General features: G+C 33.5%; 1 protein-coding gene across 4 annotated transcripts; it reads left to right on the forward strand.

The window, feature by feature from the left end:
• Nucleotides 1-9608: 9608 nt before the first annotated feature.
• On the forward strand, nucleotides 9609-21469 carry LOC114192199 (RING/FYVE/PHD zinc finger superfamily protein). 4 transcript variants are annotated; one of them, XR_014996606.1, is made up of 8 exons: nucleotides 9609-10739; nucleotides 11158-11534; nucleotides 12279-13373; nucleotides 13484-13639; nucleotides 13751-14102; nucleotides 14332-14401; nucleotides 17197-17270; nucleotides 17385-17507. XR_014996606.1 is itself a non-coding variant. In XM_085675676.1 (8 exons), the coding sequence occupies exons 1-8, from the start codon at nucleotides 9827-9829 to the stop codon at nucleotides 21238-21240; spliced, it is 3093 nt and encodes a 1030-aa protein (XP_085531802.1). In that variant the 5' UTR covers nucleotides 9615-9826; the 3' UTR covers nucleotides 21241-21469. The 4 variants fall into 4 exon arrangements, 3 of the variants coding, with proteins under 3 accessions (XP_085531802.1, XP_085531801.1, XP_027937639.1); XM_085675676.1 differs by lacking the exon at nucleotides 14332-14401 and adding an exon at nucleotides 21238-21469 and having other exon boundaries at nucleotides 9615-10739; XM_085675675.1 differs by lacking the exon at nucleotides 14332-14401 and adding an exon at nucleotides 20367-21197 and having other exon boundaries at nucleotides 9615-10739; nucleotides 17385-17485.
• Nucleotides 21470-21931: the final 462 nt, after the last annotated feature.

Below are 21931 nucleotides of genomic sequence, written 5' to 3' on the forward strand. Positions count from 1 at the left end.
GCCTGTTTTATCTCTTAGATAATTCTTAATACAAACGTAACTTGAGTATATCTGACTCAAATATTTCCTTTCCATGTTTTGCTCTTATTAATAATGGTAGTCCTTGTAACTTGTGGCATATGAAACTTGGTCATCCACTTATAAGATTTTACTATTTCTTGCTTCTGATCATTTTGATATTTTTTTCTCCTTTTATTATTTCACGTGATATTTGTGTTTTTGCCAAACAAAAACATTTGAAATATTCTTCTAGCACTAGTAAATCTCTTCAATTTTTTGAATTTATCCATGTTGATGTTTGGGGTCCGATTTCAGTCTCTTTCATTAATGGATACAAATATTTTTTTTTCCTTTGTTATATTTTTTCCTCTGTTATAGTATGGTCCCGATTACAGTAGCAGGATAACTAAATTGGATTCTCAAAGTTTAAAATGTGTTTTCCTTTGTTATAAATTTAGAACAAAGGGATATGTTTTGTATGATCTTCACTCCAATTTATTTTTGTGACGAGGAATGTGATATTTCATGAAAATATTTTTCCTTACTCATTCTCTTTGACATCTGATAACTTTATTGCTTCAATTGATGATTCTCATTATTGTGATACTTCAAATGTTTCACATGCCACTACCTTACTATGGACCATGCTACTAGTCTTGTTTTTAATAATGTTGAAGTTACTGATCCTGATATTAGAACTTGTCATAAAGTGAAAAACAGACTTCGATACTTAGATCATTATTATTGTGGTCATGCTTCTTCCACTTCATGCTCTACTTTCTTCACACCTTATCCAATGCATTCATTTGCTTCTTGTGATAATTGTTCTTCTGACCATAATGTTTTTTGTCGTAATATTTATGTCAAAGCTAAATCTTTCGCCTTTAAAGAAGTTGCTCAATATGACTGCTAGAAAGACTATGGATGCTAAGTTACATGATCTTGACAAAAACCAGACTTGGACTTTAGTTCCTTCTCCTTTTAGAATCAAGACAATTGGTTGCCACTGGTTTACAAACTCAAAAATATGCATAGTTAATAGATTTAAAGCACGATTGGTGGTTAAGGGTTTTACTAAAACTGAGGCTCTTGATTATTTCAACGCTTTATATTTTTGTTGTCAAACTTACTACTGTTTGCATCCTTTTAGCCTTGGTCACTGCTAATGATTGGTTTATTCATCAGTGGGATGTTGACAATGCTTACCTCCATGGACACTTACATGAAGAGATCTATATGAAGCCTCCACCTTTCTCCTCCCCAACCAAATCTTGTTTGTAAGCTTAAGAAATTTATATATGGTTTAAAACAAGCGAGTCGTAATTCAAATCAAAAATTAACTTCAAAGCCACTTCTTTTTGGTTACATACAAAGCTCTGTTGACCACTTTCTCTTCGTGAAGAAATTTGCCTTTATTATTACTGTTTTATTAGTTTATGTTGATGATGTGGTTCTCATTGGTAATAACATCGTTGAAATTAATGTTATAAAAGCTCATCTTCATTATAGATCTCATATTAAAGATATTAGCCCTATTAAATATTTTATGGGCCTTAAAGTTTGTTGTTCTCTTGATGGATTAGTTTTGAATCAAAGAAAATATTATTTGGACCTTATTTCAGAGGCATGGATGCTTGGATGTAAACCTGCAATAACGTCATATGATCCTTTTATCAAACTTTATGCCAACGAGGGAGCTTTTATACCAAATCATTCTTCCTTTCGACGTCTTATTAGATGATTACTTTACTTGACTAACATTAGGCTTGATATTAGTTTTGTTCTCCAACAACTCAATCAATTTGTTTCTTCACCACGTGAATCACATATGCAGCAAACTTTACGGATCATTCCATACTTAAAACATATATTGTCTTTTGTATAAATCCAACACCTCTCTTAAAATTCAAGCATTTTCTTATTCTAATTGGGCAACATGTGCCACTACTGACACTCTGTTTTTGGATATTGTGTTTTCTTAGGCACCTCTTTGGTTGCTTGGAAGCCTAAGAAACAAATCACTATTTCACAGTCTTCTTCTGAGGTTGAGTATCACACTTTGGCATCCTTGACATGTGAACTACAATGGATTCAATACCTTCTTCAGGATTTGCATTTTTATGTTCCCACTCTTTACATTGCCTATTGTCACATTATTCGACAAAAGTTTGTTGATGGCCTTATCCACCTTCTCCATGTTCCTTCTACAAGTCAACTTGTTGATATATTTACTAAGTCATTGCATCCTTTTGCTTTCTGGGTTACTATTTCTAAGTTGGAACTTTACAATCTTAATGTCCACCTTGAGAGGGGTGATAAAGATACGATATATCTTCTACTTTTATTTACATTGATAGAAATATAATATATTTGATTCTCTTAATTGTTATCAAATATTTTGTTTTATTAGATTTTATTTTTTCCTTTATATGATAGAATATTGTACTCTATATTTATTGAACAGAAGGTTCTAATAAATCAGTAAGCAAGCTCTCTTTGAGTTATTAACCAAACACTTCTTGTGCGTTTTTGTATGCATGCTTCCTTTACTCATGGCTTCTACATACTAACATGAGGGATCATTAAATGGTGGACATGGAAGGGTGTCAAGGTGAAGAAACAGGGATGTGCGAGGTTTGTGAGATGATCAAAACATGGGTCAGGGTGCACATGATTTGTGGGAGAACTAAAGGATAACATAGTATCAACAAAAGAGGAGAAAATGTGAAAGGCGACTCAATCTTAAATTGGATATCATGTTAGTAAGTGGACTTTAAGCCTAACTCAACCCCACATAATCGACTTGTAAGGTGAGATTTGCACCCACTTATATACTATGAAATGACTTTATCTCTAATTAATGTGAGACTTCCAATGTCTCATAAAATATCTTTCAACTTCTTTTTTATATGTGAAACAAAATCATAACAATATGCGAAAAGCATTATGTTAGAGAAGAACTTTAGTATTAGAACATAACATAAGTCCAATAAAAAATTAAAGTAAAAAATAAAAAACTTATTGAATGTGTAGTGATATGTCATAAAATTACTAGCTCCATGTTAAATATTGAATTGATAAGAAAATAAAATATCGATCATGCAATGTATCATCTAATTACTAGCTCCATCTTCGTATATAAATAAAAAAATCACAAAACAATAATTAAGTACATCAATTTTGGCTACTTCTTAAGATATATTTTTTTATTGGTTAAATTATGGCTTGATTTCTATTTTTTTAGCAAAATATCGATTTTGTTCCCTTTATTCTTATTTATGTCAATTTGATCCTTATTTTTAGAATATTTAATACAATCAAATGATTTTCGTTAATGGTTCAAAAGATGTCATATGTCAATTCCTGATTTTTTTTAATGTTTTTTAAAAAATTAAATTTTTTCACGTGCCAAGCTGATATGTCATGTCACATGGTAGTGATAGTGTGATGTGACAATGGTAGTAGCACGTGTCAGTATTACGTCAGGTGATTTTCTCATCTTCAATTTGGTCCCAATATTTTTATTTTGTCTCAATTTAGTCAAATTTTTATAAAAATTGTACAATTTCCTTCATCTCCAAATTGAAACAAAAATCAATTTTTATAAATGGTATACATATATTTTTATTAAATTTGATATTTTTATTCAAATTAAATTTTCATTACATATTTTTAACAAAACTAAGTTTATTTATATTTGTATTTCACATTTAACTTTATTTAAAATTGTTTTCAAAATTTAAATTTATTTGTTTTCAATTGTTATATAAATTGGTTAAAATGATTATTTTTGAGTTTTTTTAGCGTTATTTTCTATTAACAACTTTAAAACAATTTTAAATAAAGTTCAATGTAAAATATAAATTTAAATAACTTAATCTTGTCAAAAATATTTACTATAAATATTAATTTTGATAGAAATATTTGTGTATCATTTATATGAAAAATAATTTTGCTTTCAATTTGAAAAAAGACAAAATTATTCAATTTTTACAAAAATTGTGACTAAATTGAGACAAAAACAAAACAAGGACCAAATTCAGGATGAGGGAATGACACCTAACGTAATAGTGACACATGACATTGTCACATCATAATATCACTGTCACGTAACATGACATCAGCTTAACACGTAACATGACGTTATCTTGACATGTGGCAAGTTTTAGTTTTTTTAAAAAAGTAAAATAAAAACAAAATAAATAAATAAAAATTCAGAAATTGACAAGTGTCACATCTTTAACACTATTACTACTCACTGACGAAAATGGTTTAAATGCATTCAATTTTTTAAAATAAGAACCAAATTGAGATAAATAAAAATTAAGAGAACAAATTTATATTTTATTAAAAAATGGGAAGAAATACGTAATTTAACTTTTTTTATATTATATGCGGGGTATAACTACGTAGAGTAAAAATTTGTTAACTTTTGCTTATATTTCAAAATGAATTTTCTCGATTGTTTATAACATTGAAAATGTAATGTTTTTTTTGTCATGAATTAGAAAATGGAAAGAGTGTGGCTTTTGTTGGTTCAGCATCTCATATATATAGTAATCCAAACTTTTGTTCAAATATTATTCATTTATATAAATTATTTGCATTGTTGTAAAATTTTAGTTGGAGAATTTATTAATGGAAAACGTTATTATTTAATCCCTTAAGACGGTAAACCTGAAGTAATGGTGTATGGATATTAGAAAAACAAAAAATATGAAAAATGTTTTATTTTTACGAGTAGTATTTGGCAAAATATTTGTATATGACAAGTATAAATATGATTTTTCTATTTAATGAACCATTAATCCGGATACTTCAAAATTTGTTGGGTCTTCGTGTAAAGTAGGTTTGGAATATTGTGAATCTCAACATACTTGGAGGATTGATAATGAAAGTTATAAATTTTTAAAATGACACTTCCTTTTTTAGTATTGTTTCTCCTTTTAGTTTAACAAGCATTGTTCTAACATGAACGAAGAGGGTTCTTTTATCTACATGATACTAAGATAGTTTTTCTATCCATTGGTATTCTACTTATCAATTGTATTTATTCTAGGATGTATTTACCTGGTGAACGGGAGGGAATATCCACAAAAAGTTTGTGAATGGGGAAATATCTATAAAAAGGTTATTTAATGTTTAAGTATGTATGCCAAAATGTGTTTAATGCTATAATAAAGAGTTATTAAACCTCTCAAATGTTAACCTAATTAATTATAACATTTTAAATGGGTATGGGTATAACAAACCTCCATTACTACTAAGATTATTTTGACCCAAACACTTCATTTTTTTATTGATCTTGAATTAGTTAATTAGTGGAATTCATATTATGTGTGTTGTTTGTGTTTTGTTGTCTGAGATGTTCTCAGTCGTCTTTAAACTGTTCTCCGATTTTTTCATGTCTTGGTCTTTTAATGTGTTTTGCATCACATTGTTTTCACTTGAATTATTTACTTTCAGCCTAATCCTTTATGTTGTGTTTATATTTTAAGATGAATTTGAGAGGAAAAATATGTAAACATGGGATTGTTTAGTAAAAGTGGAAGATAATTATTTTACCCCCTAAAAGTGATTTAAAATAAAATATAAATAATATAATTTATGTTAAAATGAAACGTGAGTTATTATCTTAAATAAAAAAAAGTAGATAATTAATTTAAATAAAATGGAATTAGATCAAAATAAGTTGAAATAAATTATAGGTGATTATAAATAAAAGGACATTGGTATAAATTGTGAATAATAATAATAATAATAATAATAATAATAATAATAATAATAGTAGTAGTAGTAAAATTCATGACAATAATAATAATAATAATAATAATAATAATAATAATAATAATAATAATATAACAACTATTATAATAATAACAATAATAAAAACATAACAATAAAAATAATAATAATAAAAACATAACAATAAAAATAATAATAATAAAAACAACAACGATACTAATAATAATAGTCTTTTTTCCTATCGAGTTCCAATCTAACTCATAATCTTGGCTCAACACTAATTTTTGTCCCTAACCCATAACCTGACCCAATTATCGATTTTTGCTCCAGCCTCTTTCCCATGATATCTGATGAGTCATTTTATATATACTAGTTATCTTAATTACTTGTGGGTTGATGTAAAACTTCAAACACATCTTAACAATCACCAATGACACTTCAAACTCATTTTACTTATATACTATCCACACCAAAAACAATAATAATACTAATACTACAACTAATATTAATAATAAAAATGATTAATGTTAATTATAATGCTAATCGGTAACTAGAATACAAATAATAACATTAATATATAATAATTAAAATAATAATAATAATAATGATAATATTAATAATAGTCATGTTGATATTATTAATGATAATAATAATAACACAAAAATAAAATTTATTATAATAATAATAAATAAAAAATATTATAAAAAAAATAAATAATAATATAATAATATAATAACACTTAAGACTATAATAATAATAATATAACATAAAAAATTATTGTTTAAATAATAATAATAATAATATAATGACAATAGCTATAATAATAATATAAAAAAACAACTATAATAATCATAATAATAACCACAACAACTCTATTAATATAATAACAGTTCAATGATATTCATATTAATCATTTTTCTCATTATTTTTTATGAGTTTTTTTTTTCATGTATTAGTTATATTAATTACTTTCACTCCATACGCGACTTCAAATTTATATTGAATACTAACCACCTTCTTTTAAAATAATTTGATGTGTTGCTCTACTTGTTACTTATATATTAATTATCTTAATCCCTATATAGTGTCAGGTTTTACAGAGGGGGTTTCACTAGAGAGAACAACACCAATGAGATCTGAGCCTAACCACATAAGACACTGACACCACTCTCAACCCAAAACCTTAAGGCAATGGGTTTATGGGTCTTTATTCTTATATAGTGCTTGACTTTCTCATTTCTGGTCAATGTGGGACTTAGACTCACACTTGGATTCCTAACAATCTCCCCCTCAAGGGTGAGTCCCTTCAACCACATTGGTACACTCCCCCTCCAGCGGAAGCTGCCCAACCACGAGTACTTCTTTTCTGCCCTTTTCTGTACCGCCGTTATTCTTAACGGGACACGCTTTACCTGGAACCCTTACCTGGGACCTTTGCCAGGAAGACTTTCGATACTAGGACCATACTGCACTCGTCTGAGCCGGTATTAACCATCGGCTCTGATACCACTTGTTAGGTTTTATAGAAGGAGTACTCATGATTGGGCAGCTTCTGCTGGAGGGGGAGTGTACCAATGTGGTTGAAGGGACTCACCCTTAAAGGGGAGATTGTTAAGAATCCAAGTGAGTCTAAGTCCCACATTGACCAGAAATGAGAAAGTAGAGCACTATATAAGAATAAAGACCCATAAACCCATTGCCTTAAGGTTTTGGGTTGAGAGTGGTGTCAGTGTCTTATGTGGTTGGGCTCAGGTCTCATTGGTGTTGTTCTCCCCGGTGAAACCCCCTCTGTAAAACCTGACAAGTGGTATCAGAGCAAATGGTTAAAAACCGGCTCAGACGAGTGCAGTATGTCCCAGGTAAGGGTTCCAAGTAAGCGTGTCCCGTTAAGAATAACGGCGGTACAAAAAAGGGCAGAAAAGGAGTACTCATGATTGGGCAGCTTCTGCTGGAGGGGAAGTGTACCAATGTGGAAGGAGTACTCATGATTGGGCTCCTTCTGCTGGAGGGGGAGTGTACCAATGTGGTTGAAGGGACTCACCCTTTAATCCAAGTGAGTCTAAGTCCCACATTGACCAGAAATGAGAAAGCCTTAAGGTTTTGGGTTGAGAGTGGTGTCAGTGTCTTATGTGGTTGGGCTCAGATCTCATTGGTGTTGTTCTTCCCAGTGAAACCGTAAAACCTGACATATAGAACTTCAAACTCGTATTAACATTTTTTACTTATTTCAATAACAAAAACAATAATAATAATAATAATAATAATAATAATTGATATTATTATTATTATTATTATTATAAAAGCCCACTACACCGTTGTATCAAGTGTATAAGAGGCAACTCAGATAAACTTATTTTCTTAGTTGTATCAAGTGTATAAGAGGCAACTCAGATAAACTTATTTTCCTCCAATAAGAAGAAAATCACCACCATAATCCCACAATCATTGTCACAAACCCGTATACCCAATAGAATCAATTTTCCCACATTTTATAACCAACAAAAGTGATTATCACCACAAATAGACATAGGAGAATCTATTATCCTCTTTCTATAATCGATCTCCCATTATTTGAAACAACGTACACTAACTTCTTCACCAATGTACACAACTCACCCTACACTGCATGCAATACGGTTAGAAATGACGTAGGATAATAATTTTGTACATGTTCATTTGTCTTCTTCCCAATTTCTCTTGTGACCTAAACTCACTTTTTTCCGTTTTTTACGCACATGCAAATATCTTCAAATCTATAAAGATAAACATATATGACATTCACTTCTCCTTGAACTTAAATAATAAACAACTAGAAACAATTACTTAAAATTAAAGATTTTTTTTTTATATATATGACCAATGAAAATCTTCCAAATTTGTACAACTTATTTATTTTAGACTATAAACAAATTTTGAGTTATGATTCCTTATAATATGTTTTTTTTTTTTATATTTTCTTCGATGTTGATCATGCTTTCAATAATAAGTACTTTATCTCATATATCCTTTTATCGAAGATGGTAGTAGTAAGAAGCAGAATCGAAAATGGTGGTAGTAAGAAGCATAGATATCATTGACGAAGCCATGTCAAAATTATCCAATCAAATTCACATAAATCTAAGATTCTACGAGAAAATTGGTTATAAATAAATTTAATTTATTTGTTATTAAATACATAAATATGGACAAGCTTTGTAATTACAATGGATTGATTAATTAAATTTCTTTTACCAGGCTTAGTATAATTTGTTATGTATAATACCATATGTTGAGATTTTCTCCTCTAACATTCACAACTTTTTCTTTTCAAAATGACTCTTCACTGCTCCTAATTTTCCTCTAATAATTTATTTAATCTGTTTTTTAATATCTCAAACATCAAATACACACAGAAGACAAATTGAAATACAGTTTTTTAATTATGAATTTTAATAATGACATGTATATTTGAAAAAAAAAAGGTGTAATAGCATTTCTGTTTTTAATACCAAAACTTAACAATCAATGATATTCCACATATTTTTGGTTTGATAAACACGTATGTTTATACTCGTATTAATAGGAAGCAAATATTTAAAGAGAGATTCTTTTCTTTTAAATCAATAAAGTTTTGTTGTCATGATTTCATATTTTGTGTATCATAAGTGTTTTAAACATGATAATTAATTACTTTTGAATTCAATGGGATTTCCTTTACACATGATATCTAAGCATGGTTTTTTATTCAATTTCAAATAATAATTACTAATTCTTTAAGAGTATTTTTTCAACCCTGGGGAATGTTGTTTTTCATAACGGAGAACAGCATGGAATGGGATGGTGCATGGATGATAAACACGGGTCGGGCTAAATTGAATCCGATCCAAATACAAATATCACATACCAGAATACCCAGCCCCGAAAATCCCTTTCATTCTTTTTCTTCACCTTCGCCATCTCCATGTGTGTCCCCTGCTACCAGTTCCAGTGAGAGCGTAGATTCTTCCTTTCTCCTTTCATCTTCCGCACGCCGAATCAATTGCGATAACCTCGCCGGCTGAACTCGCTCCCCATTTCTGTGCCCTCAATCAGCGCGGGCAGAATGAAAGGGGGGCGATCGCATCGCCCTCAGAGCTCTGACCCACCGGATGAGTGGGTGGACGGGTCGTGGACGGTGGATTGCATCTGCGGCGTGACCTTCGATGACGGCGAGGAGATGGTGAAGTGCGACGAGTGCGGCGTGTGGGTCCACACGCGCTGCTCGCGGTACGTGAAGGGCGACGACACCTTCGCCTGCGACAAGTGCAAGGCCAGGCACAACAACAACCCGGAGGAGACCGAGGTGGCGCAGTTCCTCGTGGAACTCCCCACCAAAACCATCTCCATGGACAACAAAAAGGCCCTACCCTCTCGGCCCAGGCTCTGGACCGATAAGCCCATCCAGGAGCGGGTCCACGTCCAGGGCCCGGCCGAAGGGGACCCTTCCATCTTTTCCGCCACCTCCGTGTCCTCGATTTTCTCCCCTCACCTCTGGAAGGCCTGCGGGTACGTTCCCAAGAAGTTTAATTTTCAGTACAAGGAGTTTCCGTTCTGGAGCGATAACGACGAGGATAAGGATAACGCTAACGAGAGTTTACAAGCACAAACAGAAGCTCAACCACAGGCGCAAGATAATAACAAGAATGGGGCCGGGGCTCTTGTTTATTTGTCTAAAAACGGTGATAATAGTGGTGCTGCTCTTGTATTGGACCCTTCCTCTGTTGACGCGAGATCTGGTCACGCCAAGGAAACCGAAATGGGCAAGTTTGGGAGCGAGCATGTGCTGCCACGTGTCCACAGTGAGGTGAAGAAGGAGAGGACTCTGCTGAGACCTCCCGTTGTTCATAACAGTAAGCGCAGCAAAGGGGATTTTGGGTCATCAAATTCAAAAGACCGGAGCGGGAAGAAGCGAGTTAGGACTACTTCTGACAGAGAGGTGGATCCCAGGAGGAGAACTCTGCATTCTTCTAAATCAGGTTATTTCGTTTTCCCCTCTTTTAAAACTGTTCTTCTATTTGGTATGTCATTTTGGGGAATTGAAGGTTTTAAACTGCGCTCGTTGCGGTTTTGATGCTATTCTTTATGTTGTGGATTGATGCTACTGCGATTGTGGTAACAAAGTCCCTAAAAGCTGGTTGCAATTGTTGTGGTGGACTGAATTTTCAAAACATTTTGTATTGATTTTTACTCTCTTCGATATCTATATCTTCATCGGGATCTTGTGCTCATGATTCCTATTATTACCACTGTTGAATTACTTGTTACTAGGGACAAAGTTATCTCTATACTTGTTTCATTATGTTACCATGACAAGTATGGTTGTATTTTTGCATCTTCCCATCCTTCATCTGCGCTTGTTGACTCCATCTTTATCTTCTTGATTTTGGTTACTAGTATTTACAACCACTGGTGATGCAAAACAAGTGGACTTTTATGAGGACAGAGGACCAAAGATTTTAAAGGCTGACACTAGGAGCATAAAGAATAAAAATTTAAAAGAGTCAGTTGTTCAAGAATGTGTTTCTGATGATTATTTGGCTGCTGATACCATCATGGAGGAGCCAAATAATAACTTAACAACTACGGAGGACTCTTCGGAACCATTATATCCTGACACGACTAGACATGGTGTTTCTGTTGTAGATGTTCCAGCAGAAGAGAAGCCTAATCATAAACCTCCTACTGTGGTGGAGATGTCTTCTAAGACAGATGATGCTGTTACATCGGTTTTAAAGCAGAATAATGTTGGAAATGCTTCAACTAAAGAAAAGGTATGCATTACTTACACTGCCGTAATCAAGGACTGGCAAATAAAGTTTAGGTTTTGTGATTATCATGTGTTAATTAGTGATGCTCTGTTTTTGCCCATACCATGTTTAATATGGTTGCATCAATATTGTTAATGCTCTGCTAGGTGTATTACTGCATACTATTCCCTCCATTCCTTTATAATTGTCAGATTTTTATACAAAAAATTGTTCCTTTTTATCTATCATTTTTTCAATTTCAAGATATCATAGATAACAAAGAGAGACAATACAATAACATATAGACATTGAAGTAAGAAAACTGAAAGGGGTACAATAAGTAACTCACTTAAAAATTCTATTAAAAATAGAAAAATTAAATGCTTGAGTGAGAAAACATTAAACGGCTATTATAAAGGAATTTAGGGAATACTTGTTTCTTGGTTTAAGAAAATAAAACCTGAGAAAACTTATATCTCTTGACTTCAGTACTGGCTGAAAGTGTAGGCCTTTATTCTCTCTACCCGAAGAATATGATTTTCCTTGGACACATTTGCTTTTTTAAAACTCAGATCTTGTAATCTTACCAGAAAATGGGATACTTAAAACTTCAGCTTGGGATCCATTTGGTTATTTGCTTTTGTCACCCTTCAAAATATTTTTACTGGGTACATGCATAGTTTTATGGATGTTTTGTCGTGTCCTATATGCCTTTAGACTTGAAATCACATTGCATTTGGATGACAATTTCTTGCTTTTATAAACAAGGATGGGGATTGCTCAGTAGCTGATAATGCAGATGATAGTTTAGTAGTAAGAAGTGCTGCAAGTCCTCAAACTGAAGGTTATTGCGGTTCTGCACCAGAACTTGCGGATAACCAATTTTCTCAAGATCTTGACCGCAATAAGCGTACAAGCTCTACAAAATGCAAAGTTAAGATGAAGAGGGAAGACGACATTGATAATTTTAAGAAGCCCTCAATTTTTCATCCTTCACCCATCAGTGATCTTAAAAACAATGAAAAACTATCTGATCACAAATCTGATGTTGAAGTGAATGATGCACCAGTTCCTAGTTTACTATCATGTGAAAATAAGGTCGGCAGTGTGGACATTTCATCAGAAGTAATTCCTGCTGATTATATCAATAAGCCCAATGAATTATCTGGTGACTTTTGTCCTAGAAAGCAAGAACTGGAGGGTTATGAAGGTTCCTTGGAAACACAAAAGGTATTTTCTGAAACCAAAGATGGTTCAGATTCTGCTAAAGATCCTTCAAAATCTGAAGCACTTGGATGTCCAGCTAAAGTGCTAGCATGTGTTGGAAAGTCGTCTCCAACTTCGTCAACCATAAATTCCAAATCATTGGGTCATGATATCAAATCTGAAGATACTGAAACAGCTAATCCTTTTACGAAGCATGGAGCCATGACTGATTCTAGTGTTCAGATAAAGAATGAAAACTGTACAAATAATGTTGCCAGGGATGAAAATCCAAAGAAGTCTGTAAGAGAGCGACCAAAATCCTCCTTGAATTCCAATTCAAAGGGATTGCATTCAAGCAGGAGTGTGCATAATTCTGTGTCCAAGCAAGCAAATTCAGATGCGAGAGATTCTGTTCCAGTATCTTCTAAGTCTTTGATACATCAGACTGCAAGTATATCAGGCTCGAGTGAGTCCAATGCATCATTGCACAATCAGAAGGTTCTACAAGTGCAGAATAAGATTTTATCTTCAGCACCACAGAAAGTTGAAAAAGTTAACCAAACAAACATTGCCACCTCCTCTAAGTTGAACCAAGGTCATGTGCCATCAGTGAATCCTTCTCCAATATCAAATTCTTCAATGTTGAGTGATGAAGAGGTTGGAGCTGGGCTTCTACTTTTTTAATCAATATACAAATAAGTTTCTCTATAAAATATCCTTTTTTGTTTCATTTTCTCTATTAATTTGTCTTGTTTTTTTGTTGGCAGCTCGCTCTGCTACTGCACCAAGAACTGAATAGTTCACCCCGTGTACCTCGAGTACCACGAGCACGCCATGCGGGTAGCTTGCCCCAGCTTAGTTCTGCTAGTGCTACAAGCATGCTAATGAAGCGAACATCAGGTGGAGGAAAGGATCATTATTTGGTATAATTTGAAATAACTAAATTGATAAATATGTTTTCATGTATGAATTTTATTTCTAGAATTCACATGTTTTTCCATAAAGATGATTCCATTATAATTATAATTTCACAGGTATCTAGACGAAAACACAAGGATGCATCTCGAGATGGGTCTGGCAGTTCTCGTGAACTGGAAGATGAAGCTAAAAAGATAGAGAAGGAGAAGGGTCCAACCTCTTCTGAACAGAGGAAGCAAGATATGTCATATATGGAGGATGCTCCTGCAAGGGAAGAAGGCCCTGCTTCTATGACAGCAGCAAACTCCATTGCAAACAACATTGTTTCTTCCACTTCTGCAATTGCAAACAGTGATCCATCTTCCCCTCCAGAGGATCAGAATCTATCATCCATGCGTAACTCACCTAGGAATATCTCTGATGATGATACAGTGACTGCGGGAAGGCCAGCTCATCACACCTTACCTGGTAGCTTCCTGTCAGGGAATTATGAATGCTACTCCGTGTTTGTTTTGCTTTTTAAATCATGTCTTGTTTCTATGTTCTTTAATATCTGGCTATATATATATATATATATATATATATATATATATATATATATATATATATAAGATGAAACATTTATGGTTCATAAAATGGTGGTTTTACAAATTTTGATTGCTTGCTTTAAAAACTCATCAAATTATCTAAACTTCAGTTTCAGTTTTCAAGTACGTTGACAAAGATTATTACCAGTGTCAATTCCAGATTTTCAACCACTAATTCATGTGAGTTTTGAGATATAAAAATTTCATAAGGGAAATAAATGACTAGCTATGTGCGTGATATTTATTTCTAGGGGAGGTGACTCTCAGAATTGTAAGAATGAATTTATTAGTGCTTATTCAAACAGTCTTTAGAAGTAATCACCACCACTATCAATAGAATCTCTTGGGATGAAAAGAATCACCCTAAATTGAAGAGTGGGTCATTTATCAAGTAGGAGAAATGTGAGAGGTCTCATGTGAGTGAGAGAATGTTTATCATTTCTAGAAACTTTTTAGTGTAAAATTCAGATTTGTAGGGTGATAGATGCTTTGGAGAGGGAATTTCAAATTTGAAAACATGTACCAATGTTTGATATAGTAAAATGTTTTTGAGACAATTTCGTGGCTGTAGGCGAGAAGTATTAAACCACATTAATTTGTGTTCTTCAGCTATTTCTCTTTGTGGTATGCTTTTGTGTTTTATGTCTTCTGATCCTTGTTTACAAAAACTGAGGGTTTTTTTTCCATCGGTGGTATGGTATCAACAATCATTACCATCACTATAAATTGAATATGAAGAATTGTCCCTAGTTGAAGGTGGGTCATATCTCCAAGTAATCCAAAAAGATGTGAGAGAGTCTCTCGTGAGTGAGATAATGTTCATTATTCCTTGTAATTTTTGAGTGAGATTTGGATTTGTTGGGTGATACGATACAGTACTTGGGATGGGTTTTTCAAGTTTTGTACAAAAAACTTGTAATCTTACTTTTGAGATGGTTCCATGGACGTGTGCAAAACATGTTGAACCACAATAGGGTGTTATTTTGCAATTTTACTTTGCAGTGTGCCTTTGTTTGCGTTTTATCCTTTGATCTTTTTGGTGTGTGCGGTGTGTTTTCCCCCAACTATGGTATCAAAAGTCATCACCACTATAAACAGAGATTCTTGAAATGAGAAAAACCATCCCATGTTGAAAAGGGGGCTGTTTAGAAGGGATGTGAGAAAGTCTCCTATGAGTTAGAGAATTGTTCTTATAACTTTTGAATGAGACTCAAATTTGTAGGGTGATAAAAGGGGAAGGTTTTTCAAGATTGTTAAAAAATTTGTAATCTTATGTGATGAGATAGTGAAACACTTTTCAGACAGTTTTGTTGACGAAGATAAGAGGTGTCTATCCATGTTAATTTGTGTTTTCTGCTATTTTGTATTTGTGGTGTGTTTGTGCGTGTTCTATCCTTTGATTCTGGTTTCTCCCAACAATGGTATCTTAGATGATGGCGTGACCATGTGACCAATTAGATGAGTATTAAAATGATGTTGGTGCTGGATCCATGTGAGAGTCCTTGTGTCAAAAGTCGTCTTTGTAGTTTGAAAGCCTAGTGGCATTTCCTATTGGTGGTAGCCAACTGCGGTGCAATTACAAGTGCCACCAACTGATTCTTGTAGAGGAATATTGAGATTAGAGGTATGATGGGTGGAAAATAAAATCTTATGCAACAGAAACTTTATTTGAAAACAAAAACACGGATAGGGTATGACAAACTTCCCCCATGACAATGGGAGTGGGAAAGGCTAACGATATGATTTTGAAAATTTTAATTAAGAGAGGAATTGTTAGGAATATCAATTCAACATAATGATGATTAATTCAAGCAATTTTTAGATTTAATAATTGATAAGTGAAAGGTTGTAGCTCTTAGTTTGTGTGGTGTGATTTTTAGGGGCACAGCTCTTGGAATGTTTAGAAACAATTAATTAATGCTTATTCAAACTGTCTTTAGAAGTCATCGTCACCACTATAAATTGAGGTTCTTAGGATGAGAAGAGCCACCCCATATTGAAAAGGGGGCTGGTCACATATCCAAGTAGAAGTTTTGTAAGTCCTAGAGTTGCCAGAGTATTTATCATTCGTTGTAACTTTTGAGAGGAAGATTGAGATTTTAGGCAAAATATGTTATATAGGGAGAGTTTTCAACTTTTTTAGGAATTTATAATCTTGGAAATAATGAAACACTGAGGATTGTTTGTGGGCATTTGTAAGAGGTGTCAAATTGTTATAATTTGCGTTCTCCCGCTATTTCGATTTGTGGTGTCTTAGTGTGTGTTCTATATCCCCTTTTTCTTGTTGTGTATGCAGGCGGGGTTTCCCCAACAAATACCTGGGTTTTATTGGCAAAAATTACTCTTGCATAGTCAGTCATAAACTATATGTGCATGTAGGTCTAGGCATGGTCAGCCTTGTAATCTACGAAATATGCAGTTTTATGCAGCCAATTTGACACAACTAGTGTATAAAACGTAGGAAACCAAGAAACCACACACACACACACATACATATATATATATATATATATATATATATATATTTATATGTATATATTACCTTTTCTTATAAAAATTTGCCTCAAAAGGTATATTCAGTTGCTTAGACCAACTTTTAAGTTTTTTTCTATGATTATGAGCCTCAAAAGATTTGAGAGACATTATTCTAATATTTTAAACTGACTTTTCTACTAATAAAAAATTATTAGTTTTAATATTAATTTGTATGTCCATATGGAAGTGTCTACCCAAATCTCTAAATTATGCATGTGTCAGTTTTAGTGTCCAAGCTAACAAAATATATTTTTTTTTTTAAAATCAAACACCTAATGAGAAGTTTCAAACACCCATCACTTACTTCAGCACATTTCAAACGGTGAAGGGATGCTTCATAGCTTGTAATTTGTAGGCATGGAAACACTGAATATTCTGAATTTAATATGGTCTATTGGGCAATCTGTTGATAGTTTCTTACTTAAATGCTCCAAATTCAGGTTTAATCAATGAAATTATTATGAGCAAAGGCAGGCGCATGACATATGAGGAACTCTGTAGTGCTGTGCTACCGGTAAGGTTCTTTCTTTATTAGTATTGCTTTTGTGGTACCTAATTTTCTTTATTGTCATGTGGTGAAAATGGGGTTGTACGTCAACATGTTTGTTTTTCTTGTGCTTTATCACAGCACTGGCATAACTTGAGGAAACACAATGGAGAGCGTTACGCATACTCAAGTCACTCCCAGGCTGTTCTTGATTGTTTGAGGAACCGGCAAGAGTGGGCAAGGTTGGTTGATCGTGGTCCAAAGGTATACGGATGTAATTGTCGTAACCATTCTTCAACTGTCTACATTGCTCATTGAATAATTATGAAGATTTAATTTCCAAAAACTGTCAACAGGGATTTAATTAATTTTGTGACTTAACAAATTATCCTATGATGTTTTATAAAAAATTCTCTTAAGTCAATTTGTGAATAATTGGAATCTTGGTTGCACTTGATTCTGTTACTTCTGCATAAAGATTTGACTTTGGGCAATATATGATATGATAGTTCTATTTGATCATATCGTGGCAATTTGTCCTCCATTTCCTTTCTGTTTGTTCCATGGACTTTAGTTAGGTTGTGATATATGTTAAGTCCTATAAATGTCTGGCATGTGTAACCTGCTCTGTGGTTCTGTATCAACCAATTTGAAGATATGAGACTTTGACATCCCAATGAGGATAACACCCGAAGACTCAACAATCATATACCATCACATGGAATACCATAAAAAAGAGCATAGGGGACCTTACCAAACCCATGCAAAAACAAAAATCTCCATAGAGAACAGGATTACCCAAACCTAAAGTCTGGGAGATTGTGTCTGTTGCAAAAGAATTTTATACTAAGCACATGAGGCAAAACAGCAAACAAAACAAAATCTTGTTTATTATCAATCCTTATGTTACTCAGACTATCATCACAACAATTGCCTTTATGATAGATGTGAGAAACTTTAAAGTCCATCTCCGTACATAACTAAAAGCACTTCAACCAACATAACTAAAAACACTTAAACCAACACCCACGAAGTATTTGAGGAACCATCTGACGATTATTAAAAGCTTGACAGAAAAAGATGGAATCACACTCAAACCACACGCTCCTAAAACCATGAGTTTTTTAGCAAGCTCAATAGCAAAAATAGCAGCCATAATCTGCACACTTATAGAGTTTCTGATGCCAACATAAGTAGAAAACCACCAATGTATTCCCCAACACTCCCTCTAAAAATGCCACCACTACTAACATGATCAGGACAACCTTTGGCTTCACCATCCATGTTCACTTTTACCCACCCAACACACGGCATGCACCAATTAACCTGTTCAATTTTTGAAGCTTTCCTAGGTCTAGCCTGACATAAAAAACTTCAAAATAGCAGAGTCAGTAATATCATTACTCATCTAGTTCTTTGAAGCAGTGCTTAAAGTATATTTTAATTCCAATTTATGTTGAAACCTAGCTTGATTCCCCATTCTTCAAAGCATTCAAATGATTATGTTACAGCAGCAGTATGAATGTCTTTAACCAGCAAACTCCATCATTAAGAAATTTAGAATATCTATAAGATATTAAGAAAGAACGAACCTGGAAAAATTTTCTGCAACCCAAAACTTGACACCCCGTGACAGTCATTAAAGATATGTTGAGGGCTTTCAGCTGCAAAGTACAAACACTACAGAGAGAACAAAGCTTAATAGATCTATATTGAAATTCATTATCAGTGGTTAATTTATTATGTAAGAGATTCCACAAAACCAGACATTTAGCTGGAGGAATAAAAATCTTCCGAATAAGGGAACGCCAAGCAAATGAGCTTATCAAAGAGTGACAAGTCCCGTGCAGCCTTTTGGGTAAGGTCCCTTGATTCCTCAAGAACCCAATTGGGAACATCCTGCAAGTCAGAAATAGAGATATAGTGTAGATTCTCAAGACCTGGGATCTGCTGTAAAGAAAAAGGCAGCATCCAATAATTGCCATCCCAACCATGAGCAACAGCAGATTTGAGCTTTTCTTCTCAGAACTAGGAACACCTGCATAATCAGAAATAGCAGAATTCAAGCACCATCTCTCATTTCAGAAATTGACCCTTTTCCCATTACTAATGGTACAGTGAGTGTTTCCCAAAAATAATCATACCAATCAGCAATGCCTGACCAAACTGAAGAGGATTTATTAAGAGCAATTTTGCAGTATATATTTTAAGGGAGGGAAGAGGAGGAATTATTTTATTTTACCTTTTTTGGTTTAGAAATTTGGAGGGAAAGGGAGGGGAGTTGAAGGATACATATTCCCTGCTGTCTTATTTTTTTCTCCCATTCATTAATGGAGGGAATTTGGATGGGAGGGAAAGTGATTTATTATTTGTTGACTGTGTATTCTAAATTGTTTCGGTATTTTATTTTACCTCTTATTTCATTACAGTATATTATTTCTATTTTTCCTCCTTTCTCTTTAGCCAAACTCGGGTCCCATTGCTTGAAACATAGTGATATAATGCTCAATTCACAAAGATCCTCTTTTACACCATTAGTAGCATAGCAAACTTAGCGGGTGCTAAAGGCTGAGATGGATTAGATGATTGAACTAGCTTCATTTCAGAAGTTACAAGCTTTTCACTTTTTTAAGCATGATGGCCAAGCCAATTCCTCCCTGCAGTCCAAGAATAGTTTCCGTTCCTCATGGAACAAACAGAAACATGTGAATCCACCCATTCTTCTCTGGTACTATATTTTTGCTGCACTACTTTTTGTCATGAAACAGTGTTTTGGAGCCTTTGAGTTATACTAAGAAGATCACATGACAATATTGCAAGCGGAAATACTGCACATTGTTGTGGCTGAGGATTATCTAGATCCTGCACGTCATTGTGCTTTTGTGGTAGGTTGATGGTACTACCTTGTCCAAAGGAGTTTTTGACCAGATGAACCGACCCTAAATGACCCCTAAAAATTTGCTACATTTGCAGGGCTAACACATTTAAACCAAATATTATTCATCTAGTTCATCTAGTCTTTCCTTGCAGTGACTTTTTTTTTTATTAGTTTACTTTCTATGACATTGCTGCTATATGTACTGTCTAGAAAACTTTCAATCTAAACATGAATCAACGTTTCAGACAAATTCTAATAGAAAAAGGCGTAAGCTGGAGGCTGAAGAATCTGATGATAATGGATATGGCAAGGGAAGAACTGCGAAAGAGTCTGAAGGGAAGAACTTTGAGTTGCAAAAGGAAGAGTTCCCCAAAGGCAAGCGTAAGGCTCGAAAACGCAGACGCCTTGCTCTTCAGGGAAGAGCAGTGAAGGATGTGAGGAGGAGACAAAAAACTGACTCACTAACGGATGAGGATGTTGGTCCATTCTCCAATTCTAGTGAAGAGAGCATGTTCAGTGAAGATGAAATTCAGGTTGGCAGAATATGCCCAACAGGAAGTACATCAGATGAGGCAGGTAGTGCCTAATATGTAGTGCCTTAATATCTCAGATTTGTTGTTGCAAGAATAAGAATTGTTGGCATGCAGTCTTTGAGAGCTTGTTTAGTCAGAGGGTGGATTGCTATTGCTTGATGCGATGTCACGCCGCTTCAGTTGTGTAAATACTCGTAGCAGTAGTTGTATCTTTCTTCATGCTTGAGGCAGAAGGTGGTGTAGTGTAGAATTTTGTAAGTGACTAGTATTTTAGATTGGGTTGAATAGGAAGCAAGAATGTACAATTTGATTAGGAAATACTAATTTGGAAACCACCCTTGGATGCTGGGAGCCTGATATATGATAATCTAATTTAACACTCTCGGTGGTCTCGAGTGATGGGTGGAAGGGTATAGAAGGAAGAGAGTAGATGTGGTAGCTTTGCAAGGGACAATGTATATGTATAGAATAGTTACTGATATACGGTTATTGATTTATTGTTGTAAAGTTCTTATTGTATAACATTTTTAGGCTTTGCATTTCTCTTTGTTGTGTTTCTTATTATTCTCTTGCATGAAAGCAGTGATCCCAAAGCGACTCAACGAAAATAATGAGCTTGAACTTTGGAAGATGTTTATATGAAATGATGTTATAATTACACTTTATTGATAATTACCATTCTGTCACGAGGGAAGGGCAGGAACGGAAGCAAAAGTCCATTATGCAGACCATCCGAGGAAAAGTTAATATTCTTTTATCAGAGATTCAAGGATGGTTGAAAGTAAATGCAGCTCCATTCTTTCTCTTTATGATGTGAAATTATATTTAATGTTTTTTTTAATTGTGTAATTATTTTAATTGTGTAAATAGTCTGTTCAATAGAAAATATTGACATGTTTCATTTTTAAAATAAATAAAAAAGAATTTCTGGTAATTATTTTTTTAATTTTGTTTGTTTTTCTTTTAATTTAAGATTAAGATAATTGAATACGTATTTACTATTTAATAATTGTAACATATACTTATTAAAGTAAAAATTAATGTTGATATGTAATTAAGTCTACTTACTCCCTTGTATCCTGGCTGAAACTTGTGAAAATATGAGATAGTTGCATGCCTTTTGTTAATACAAAATTTGAAAACAATAGTTGTAAAAAGTTAATTACATCTTAACGTTAATTTTTATTTTAATAAATACACATTATAATTATTAAACACTTAATTATTTTAATTATACCAAAATTCAAACTAATAGAATTAAAACATTTATATTAGGA

The sequence above is a fragment of the Vigna unguiculata genome, chromosome 7, assembly GCF_037176805.1.
Source record: "Vigna unguiculata cultivar grain cowpea cultivar isolate G323 ecotype 2 chromosome 7, ASM3717680v1, whole genome shotgun sequence".
In the NCBI taxonomy this organism is placed as follows: Eukaryota; Viridiplantae; Streptophyta; class Magnoliopsida; order Fabales; family Fabaceae; genus Vigna; species Vigna unguiculata.

What these genes read in the sequence shown, in the direction of transcription:
- LOC114192199 (XM_028081838.2), top strand. Translation starts at nt 9,827, where the DNA reads ATGAAAGGGGGGCGATCGCATCGCCCTCAGAGCTCTGACCCACCGGAT. An exon ending in GAGGAAAGGATCATTATTTG is followed by an intron (nt 13,640 to 13,750) that starts GTATAATTTGAA and finishes ATAATTTCACAG; the next exon opens with GTATCTAGACGAAAACACAA. An exon ending in TGGTTGATCGTGGTCCAAAG is followed by an intron (nt 17,508 to 20,366) that starts GTATACGGATGT and finishes TCAACGTTTCAG; the next exon opens with ACAAATTCTAATAGAAAAAG.